At 49.9% G+C, this 9,117-nt stretch overlaps 4 protein-coding genes across 4 annotated transcripts; all 4 read right to left on the bottom strand.

The window, feature by feature from the left end:
* Nucleotides 1-1,344: 1,344 nt before the first annotated feature.
* Nucleotides 1,345-2,208, bottom strand: BU24DRAFT_356960 (uncharacterized protein; the record flags this gene model as incomplete). Its single annotated transcript, XM_033523922.1, has 2 exons — nucleotides 1,345-1,771; nucleotides 1,835-2,208. The coding sequence occupies 2 exons, from the start codon at nucleotides 2,206-2,208 to the stop codon at nucleotides 1,345-1,347; spliced, it is 801 nt and encodes a 266-aa protein (XP_033378321.1).
* Nucleotides 2,209-3,861: 1,653 nt separating this feature from the next.
* On the bottom strand, nucleotides 3,862-5,063 carry BU24DRAFT_428022 (isopentenyl-diphosphate delta isomeras-like protein 1). The gene is made up of 3 exons (XM_033529374.1): nucleotides 4,726-5,063; nucleotides 4,326-4,664; nucleotides 3,862-4,277 (listed from the first exon to the last, which is right to left on the bottom strand). The coding sequence occupies exons 1-3, from the start codon at nucleotides 4,949-4,951 to the stop codon at nucleotides 4,045-4,047; spliced, it is 798 nt and encodes a 265-aa protein (XP_033378322.1). The 5' UTR covers nucleotides 4,952-5,063; the 3' UTR covers nucleotides 3,862-4,044.
* A 241-nt stretch (nucleotides 5,064-5,304) lies between these two features.
* On the bottom strand, nucleotides 5,305-7,416 carry BU24DRAFT_379247 (homocitrate synthase). Its single transcript, XM_033524688.1, has 4 exons — nucleotides 7,047-7,416; nucleotides 6,340-6,896; nucleotides 6,020-6,288; nucleotides 5,305-5,969 (listed from the first exon to the last, which is right to left on the bottom strand). The coding sequence occupies exons 1-4, from the start codon at nucleotides 7,240-7,242 to the stop codon at nucleotides 5,522-5,524; spliced, it is 1,470 nt and encodes a 489-aa protein (XP_033378323.1). The 5' UTR covers nucleotides 7,243-7,416; the 3' UTR covers nucleotides 5,305-5,521.
* Nucleotides 7,417-8,276: 860 nt separating this feature from the next.
* Nucleotides 8,277-9,075, bottom strand: BU24DRAFT_428024 (uncharacterized protein). The gene is made up of 2 exons (XM_033529375.1): nucleotides 8,817-9,075; nucleotides 8,277-8,767 (listed from the first exon to the last, which is right to left on the bottom strand). Exons 1-2 carry the CDS (start codon nucleotides 8,910-8,912, stop codon nucleotides 8,309-8,311), a joined length of 555 nt encoding a protein of 184 aa, XP_033378324.1. The 5' UTR covers nucleotides 8,913-9,075; the 3' UTR covers nucleotides 8,277-8,308.
* Nucleotides 9,076-9,117: the final 42 nt, after the last annotated feature.

Raw genomic sequence — 9,117 nt, forward strand, 5'->3', positions numbered from 1 at the left:
AAGAGTAGAGGCAGAGACAGAGGAGGGGGTGGCAGTAATAATTATTGTTGCAGTTCTGCGTATGTTCCAACAGCCCTGACCTATCTCCTGGAAACCTGTGACTGGTCTGTAGCCTGTATGGTCTCTATCCTGTGCCCTGTTGAAGAATAGTAGTACTCCGTGGCAAGGGATGGATAGGCAAAGTATGAAGTGAAGCAGTACTTCGTATAGAATAAAATAAATATAATTAACTAAATGACGATAGTTGATGATGAGTGAATGGGAGTGGTACTGTGGTAGTGTAGGTAGTGAGTGAGTGGATATTGGGCGGGGCCCTAAAGCGCAAGAGTGCGGGAGAGCGGCAGTACCAATGCATTTCCCATTTTAGTCCCGTCCCTACCCTTATCGATTAAGCACAAGTAATCGTCAAGTACCCATCACTAACAAAACCACCTACGAGGTACCTATCAACTACACATGTACGTCCGAGTATCTAATCTACGAAGAGAAAAAAGCAAACAAGAAAAAAGAAAAGAAAAAACAGGCAACACTAACACGCTCCCACTCAAGAGAACACACCGGACACATTCATCAAATGACTAAACAATCAAGCATCCGTGTCTGCAAGATTGTTGAAACGGTGGGAGATTAAGGTATTCTGATTCGGGGGGCTCCGTTTCATGCTGTGGCTACCTATCCATTTGCCTTTTTGCTGCGCCTACTTTGCCCCCGTATCACCGTGCCATCTTGTGTCGTGTACTATACTTGTACTACGTAATTAACAAGTCGAGGATCAACTTTCTGACGAAGACTGCTCGCTGAAGACGAAAACGCGAAAAAGTAAACAAAGTCAATCCATTTCCCCATACGACCCCCCAGCATCCCCGCTAGCCCAGCATAAACTCGCTGCCAACCGCCATTTAATTAAAATCAAGATCTACCCAGAGAGCTAAGAGCTGCTGTGTAGCATTTACCTCCTTGAGGTAACAATCGATCATCCCCAACAATTGACACCGGTGAAACCATCGTGATTCATGATCTCCCCAAACGTAAGCTTTCAATAATGTCATGAAAGCTGGGACTGGACTCCACGCATGGATAGATCACAGATGGATACATTTCGCACGCAAGAATTGAAGTACCATGTTAATCATCAGTGTCAATCAATTCAAATAGCAACTGTAAACGAATGTTAAGCTTATAAAGTCAAGTCGCATAAAAGAAAGAACAAAACTACGCCTTCCGACTGAGCCATCTGTTGAAGAATTCTCATCGGATCTTCCAATGACAATTTCACCCGCAAGAGCACTGTTGAATCGCGTTCTTGATCATTTCATCCGTCCGTCTCTCCCTTATAACGCACGCTCAGTGCTTGTCCTCGCTGCTGGTGGGCTCCCGCACCATGATATCAAGCGAGACATTCTTCTTCCCGCGCTGCAGATGGATCGTACGGCGATCCTCGAAGCCAAACTTGCGATAGATGGCCGGGTTGACGTCGTTGCTCGACTCCAGATAGCACACATGGCCATCACGGTCTGCCTGTCTCGTCACATGCTCGATCAGCTTGCGGCAGTACCCATGGCCTCGTGCGCTTGGTTTGGTTCCAATGTACACGAGGTACCAGCTCGTTTCATCGTGCTCTCCCAGAGTAGCGTGCTTCGTGTCGTGGAGGAGAGGGAGGAACTCATTGAAGAATCGTCGTTTTCCTTCCGCAGACAGTCTGTAATTAAGCCGCCACATACCGCTGCGAAGGACGGTCCACAGATCATCCATGTCTTGCCCAGGAGGCATCCTAATTGCATACATCAGTCTCCACGATGCATTTCCATAGCTGTCAATTACGAGGGAAACCTACCACAGCGCAACAGCCTTGAACTCATCAACTGTAGTCACAAGGCCTTTCAAGATGTGAGCATACGTCACATACTCCATGATCTCGACATGAAGATTCCATTTCTCTTCCGCCGTCCAATGGTCGCGATCAGGCACGTCAATGAAGTAGCGAGCCACATCGTCCTCTGCAAAGGCTTCCGCCAGACAGGCTGCCGCCTCTTTGTATTCGGCGGCAGTGACAACACGGACGCCCTCATAGGGAGGGGGAACGAATGCACTGGTCTGCGGCACTGCCTCGACAGCACTTTGAACAATCTTAACGACACGGCTCGTGGGCTTCAGGGTTGGAGCCGGCTGTTTAAAGTTAAGAGCGACGGCTGGGAGGATCTTCGCCATGATTGCGATTTCGCTGAGTCTCTACTAGTATTGAGATGGGATCTGCCGCTTCTTTTTATTATTGGGACAGTCGTATATCGAGCCAGCGTGAAGACTTAGATTAGAACAGAAGGCTCAAGCGGCCAAAAGGTACTATGTCACTTGAACGTAGCTTTCTCAATAGGGAAATACCTTCTGTTCAAATACCACGACTATGTTGCAATTAGTCTGATTGCGGTCCATTGTTGGCAAGCGGGTTCAGGTGGGATTCGCCGCAGTCCACACTCTGCAATAGTATACCTTTTTCTGTTAGCTGTCGACGGTTATGTATCTGCTGGACGATTACTATCTCCTGTATGTACTCTTGATAATTGAGATCTTGAGACGGATTCCACTCTAGAGGGGAATCGCAGCGAAGTAAATGCGTTACGACAATCAACCGACATCAATAGGCGGACTATGCTAGTTGCCCTTGTGTGGTGGCAGGTCAAGATGGAGAGGGTAATTGGCTGATCGGGGTTGACAGGTAGGTCGTATGTTTGTCAGTAGGTTGAGGAAGGACGGGTGAGGTCGCAGAAATATGGGTTGGGTATGCGTTTATGTTTACAGATGGACGAGCGTAGTCCAAGCCCTTTCGTTGCTGTCTTTCTTTCTTTCCGTCTTTCCAGTTGGCTGGGACTTGGTCACGAGACGTCCACGATAACAGAGGGTACTGGCTGGCCTCCTTCTATGCGTTGCTGATGTGGTGAGAATGTGGCAAGCCCGTAGGACCTAGAACGATTGCAGTGATAATGCGTGGGTCGTGGGGGAAGTACAGATAATGGTTGGTGCAGAGCTGTTGGATGATGACGAGTTGTGCAGCGTAGTACTGGGTGATTCACAGGAGTTCCTTGAAGATGGAAGGAAGATGCAGGCTTGATATACGTTCCGCCCACACCCTTGCAACGTCCACTAGCCCACAGCGTGAAGGTGGAGGCCATTGTTTGTCCCGGGCGGGATCTTGGCTGTTGTTGATTAGCTGTTACCATTCCTCAAGGGCGCCGCGGGTGTAGCCGTGGATCAGCTTCAATAATCTTAGAGCATCATCTTGGGGATACTGCCGCCGCCATCGTGAGGCTTAGAGCAACCAGCTGTATCGTATCAAAGCTGAACACACTCAGCCTTGTTAGCGATAAGATAGTAAAGAGTGGAGGCATTGTCCCTCCATCGTGAACACTAAGAACGAGATACGAGACGACATCGTCAGGAAGTGTGGGGTGGTGGATGGAGAGTTGCAGGTTGTTGACCAGTAGTCGGTAGTACTTGCTGCAACTAGCTAGAGGAATGCGTGACGGGCAATGCTCCTGCACAGCACACGTTATCAATTGCTAAACCGCTTCAAGAAAACAATTACTGTGAATAGCAAGTACGAGGTATGGTACATTGCAGCATTCAACAGTCTTCCGCCTTGATGCATAAGGTAATCACAAACGCATTGGATAGGGCGGGATCTCCTCTCCGTTCTACGAGGACTATGTCTGAGAAGAGTATGCGTTCGCTGCGGGGAATGCAGATCGCTTGCCACGTCGTTCGGTCATTCACAGATAGTGATAGGAGAGAGCCGACTGGTCACGCACGACAGATAAAGCCACCCACTGCATTCCTCGGGATCAATGCTGCATGAAAGGAACGTCATTTGTCAGGGTGTGTAGTTTGTATCATTTTCGCCGTACTCGTATGGTATCTATTGAAATCAGGTCCTGCAGACCGTTCGGATGTGTCTCAGACTCTCAGCAGCGCACCAATGGCACTGTTTCCTTTATGCAAGTTTTCGGTCCATTACTCGTAATCCCCTCTGTCAGCCCGCGCGCTCTGACACTACATTCGGCGGATCTCCTTCTCGCCCAAGTACTTCTCCAGACCAGAGTCAAGATGGTCCCACCACTCATACAGCATGCTCTCGCAAATGAGTTTGAACCACGGTGTGAATTTCAATGACTTGTCCTGGAACATGGTCCTCAAATCCTCCTGAGAAACGAAACGCGAGTCTCGAACCTCGTTAGGGTTGATGTCGGTGTCGACATCAGCCTTGATGAACAGAATGTAGTCGACTGTAATATGTGAGCAATTGACTCCAATGTATGCAGCAATTTACTCACTCTCGTGCTCGCCCCACTTGCCGTCACTGGGAGACTTGTAGTGTATCCTCGTGAGGAACTTGAAATCGTCAATTGGGACTTGCTCGGCCTTGATACCCAATTCCTGATCCAGTTTGCGCACTGCGGCGCGTCGAACACCTTGTACGGAGGAATCAAGCCCAACGCCAGTCTCTCCGGGAATACCTAGAGGGTGGGAGCAGCAGGTGTTGGTCCACATATCGGGGAAGGTGATCTTCTCGGTGGCGCGCTGTTGTAGGAGGAGGCGGTTCTGAGAGTCGAAGAGGAAAACGGAGAATGCGCGGTGGAGCAATCCTCGATCGATGTTCTCCATCAAGTGGCCTGTACAAAGAACTATCAGCTTGACCGTCCCACCTAGCTGAGGACTGTATGGATAGCTTACAAACTTTCTTGCTTGCGCTGCCAATGGGGATGTCGTCCTCGTCAAGGACAATGCAGACCTCATCCATCAACTTGATCTGCTCCTCATCGTACCCCTCCATGTCGTTGTCATTGCGGGCGGAGTTGTGCGATCCGCCAATGATCGCTGTATTGACTTCTGGGAAGAGGCGTTGGACGTTTTCCGCCGTGATAGTGGGAGCCTGCGTGATTGTGGCGGTAGTACTCATGGTGGCGACTGTCAAAGTGTTTCGTTTGTAGTCTTCTGAAAGGAGATTGAGGAGAGGAGTATCTGGAGGGGAGAGGCAATAATAAGTTTAAACGAAAGTTCGGTCCCGCAGGCCCAGGACTAGGACAAGGAGTAGGAGGACCCTGCAGGGATCAGGATAACTAGCTTAGCCGGAATTGCTCACGTGGTCTGGTTTGGTGCTACACCGACTCCCCCGAAGATCGAGACTCGAGTCCCCGAGTCCCGAATGAGTAAGACTACATAGGAGTTACTTGATTGACTGGAATTGAGTCTCAATGTCAAGCTAGAATCCACAAGTAATGCATCACATTATTGCAATGTAGGCACCAGATTGGGAAATAAAATACACTGTGTTCTTTTGACTATCGACGTCAAAGCGTATTAGCTTTTTGATATGTCAGGATATATGAACATCGCCCGTTCATAGCGAGGTATCTAAACAGGGAACTTTTCCGTAACCGGATGCTAGAAATGCCCAAACATGGCCCCAGGAAATGAAAATTTAGGTTCACAAAACTCCGAAAGACTCTGACCGCTGGTCCTGAATCCTCTATGCAACTGCGGCCGATCTTGTCTTCTTAGCAGCCGGCACTTCAGCCTCCGCATCCGCGGTCTGGTCCAACTGGCGCTTCTCAGGGACTCCGCCCAAGCTCTTCTCTGCCTCTTGGAACTTCTGCTCCTCCTCTGCGGAGAGACCCTCAAGCAAAGGCTTCTCTACCTCGCTGTGAAGGTTCTGGTGGTAGGTACGGATGATCGAATCTGTGTCATCGAGACCGATCTTGCGGACATCGGCGAGAGCCTTGATCTTGGCTGTGCACTCCTTGTATTGAGCATCGGTCATGTTCAAACCTAGCTGATCGGCACGGCTCTTGATGGCATTCCAGCCAGTGAGTCTGCTAGCGAAGTGGACGTATCGGGACATTCCAAAATCGGCGGGGTTGATGATCTCATAAGTTGAGGGGTTGTTAAGGATAGCCTTAGCGTGAATACCAGCTTTGCTAGATGGTTGTGAGTACATAATTCTTCTGCGGCGCATCGGTGAACTTACTGGGTGAAGGCACAGAAACCGGTGATGTAGTTGTTGAAGGGAATGTTGACCTCAACAAGATCGGCAACCAAATCCTCAACCTCCTTGAGCTTGTGAAGCTTGTACTTGGACAAAACGTAGTCGCGATCGGCAACAATCATGCGAGCCATCAAACCGCCCAAAGGAGTGATACCGTTACGCTCGCCAATACCGAGAACGGAGGTGTCGATGTGGGTGGCACCGGCCTCCAAAGCGCAGTATGCGTTGGCAACGGCGCATCCGGTGTCGTTCTGAGATGCTGTTAGCGGGATCCTCTGATGGGCTATTTTCTATTGACTTACGTGGAAATGGGTCTCAATGTCGCAGCTCACAACACCCCTCAAAGTCCTGATCAGGTCGTAAACCTGCCTTGGGGAAGCGCATCCAACGGTATCAGCGATACCAACACGGTTGACGCCGACCTTGTCGACAGCAGAGTAGATTGAGAGCAAGTCGACCAAATCGGATCGGAAGGAGTCCTCGGAGGAGAATCGAATCTCCTTGCCCTTGGACTTGACGTATTCGATGACCTCAATGGCAGTGTTCTTGATGTATGTCATATCCTTTCCGTGGGAGTGCTCGCGGAGGTAGCTGCTGGTTCCAATGACGACATCGAGGCCGTCAACACCAGTCTCGACGGCGATCTTGGCATCTTCGAGATGGCATCGGACGTGGGTAAGGATCTTGGCCTTCAATCCGAGCTTGCAGATGGCCTCGCAGTCCAAGCGGGACTGCTCCGAAGCAGCAGGGCTGGTGAGCTCGATGTAATCGACGCCAAACTCGTCCAGCGCTTTGGCGATCTTGATCTTGGCTTCGAGGTCAAAGTATGCGTTGCTAAATTGCTCGCCTTCTCTGAGGGCTGTGAATGTTGTTAACACATGTCTTCATTGGCGGGAGGGTCGTCCGACGGCTTCGGACTCGCCCCGAATAGATTGCAATGTCGATGAGAAACGGCAATCTCCGGAGGTAAGGCAGACAGCACGCGACAGCTTGGAAGATGGAAACGTACTGGACTCAATGATCTTGAAGTTGGAGACATTGCTCAAGAAGTCGCCGACAGGCTGGTACGGGCTCTTGTGATTGGAATGGGGGTTGTGCGAGGACTGGATGGCACGGAAGCCTGGGTGGTCGCCGTTGGTACCATTGGAGCCGTTTGCTTGACCGTTGGTGCCATTGACAGGCGTATCTTCGACGGGAGGGCACATGATGTGGGAATGTGAGATGAGATTTGGGATTGAAGGTTGAAGGATGGAAGGGAGGATTGATGGGGGTATTTGAATGGTAGGGGAGATTGGTGAATGGGTTGATTGATAGTAGAGGTGACTCAAGATCAGAGGAAGAAATTCTTTTCGCACGCACACCCGGACGACGGATTGGACTGGCTGGTTTTGATGATGAAAGAGAGGCCGCGATCGGCTAGGCTTAACTTAGCGCGGGTGGCACATTGCGGCCATTGGCACCCTTGCCCTCACCTTTCGCCTGCCATCTTTTCCCCACCTCCTCCTGCTCCTCCTCCTGCAGCACTACTCTAGTCTCTACCTACTACAGTATAGGTGGTTTAACGCACCTCGCTCCCCCAGCCAGACAATTTTTTCCTCCCTTGCCGTAGGCCAATTAACAATCCATGTTTTTAACAATCTTGGGGGTTCTGAAGTCATGTCATACTGCGGTTCCTTGCCCCCGCAAATTCCGCTAACTAGGTATATACCTAGGTCATCGATCATAGGTACTCTGTTCCTTTTGATCGCCCTGCGATTCATAGCTCATAAGCTACGAGGTAGGATAAGTTATGGAAAAATCCAATATCAGCATAGATCCCATGTTGAGTCACGATACACCGTTCTTCTACGGAGCACCAGACAGTTCATTGAACCCGAGCCTCCGCAATCCATATATTATCTGCAACTGCACTTCCATTATCCCCCTGCGATTCCCTGCAGCTGCCCATGCCATCTCCAGTCTGGACCATACCTCTACCAAGCAATCCAAAGTACTGTACATGCTTGTGAAGCGAGCGGCACCCGTTCCGGACGGCGGTGGATTCCCATTTCAGATCTCGTTGCGTTCAGGATACTGCTGTGTATCGTTCTTTGAGTCACACAAGTTTGCGCTCTTCTCTTCAATTGTTTTCCCAGCTCCACCGTGACTAAACATAGCTCCAAAGATCACCTCTCTAGTTCAATCGCATTGAGACAAACAGAGTGGAGAGTGTGGCCAATTCGTTTCGATGGAGATGGTACGGAAGACACTACATAGGAGTCATCAAGTATGCTACTTTCGCTCTGGCGGCTTCTCTGTAAACGCCTTGCCACCCTCTCTCCCCAGTAGATATTTTGGTCCAGGGAAATCATCTGTTACCCCCGGAATCGCGTTCTCCACATAAATGTGGTACTTTGGGTAACAAAGTTCCTTTCCTACACCTCCAACCCTTGGCACATGACGACCATACCCGTCCTCCCATGCATTTGCCTCGTCTCGCCGTCCACAAAGTACTTCCTCATCGAATGCTCCAATATTGATTTCGATCGTATTGGATCCATGCTCGTCAAACGTCAAAGCGCTTCCACAGGTGCTACAGAAACCCCGTGAGCAATGTGTGGACGACTGATATTTCTTATAGGTAGCATTTGCCTCCAAAGGCGGTGACACGTTTGACCTGGGGAAGGCTACATTCTGCGGTAATACGCTTCCTCCGTGTTTGCGGCACATTGTACATTGGCAGACGCCGTTCTGGTCTTCGTTAGCAAGCCTACGAGCATTGGGATGGACTGCAACGTACGCCCTGTGGAGGCCAATCCTCCTCCTGCGGAAATGTGACCTTGAATCTAATTGCTCCACAAAGGCAACCTCCCTCTATGCTCTCTGGGCGTGCCATGTCTTCGAACTTGGGGTTTTGATGATTCAACTTATCTGAGATTGAAGAATAATTTGGTACCACTTGAGCTCACTTTTAAATCGTACATGGTGATAAATGATCAAAGGGCGCGTCAGATTGGCACGTGAGCCTGAAATGCAGATCAATCTCAACTGTAACTGGCTGCTCAGAATTTAACGGTTGCTCTCGAAATGGCCAATAATGA

Source organism: Aaosphaeria arxii, assembly GCF_010015735.1.
Source record: "Aaosphaeria arxii CBS 175.79 unplaced genomic scaffold BU24scaffold_12, whole genome shotgun sequence".
Classification (NCBI taxonomy): Eukaryota; Fungi; Ascomycota; class Dothideomycetes; order Pleosporales; genus Aaosphaeria; species Aaosphaeria arxii.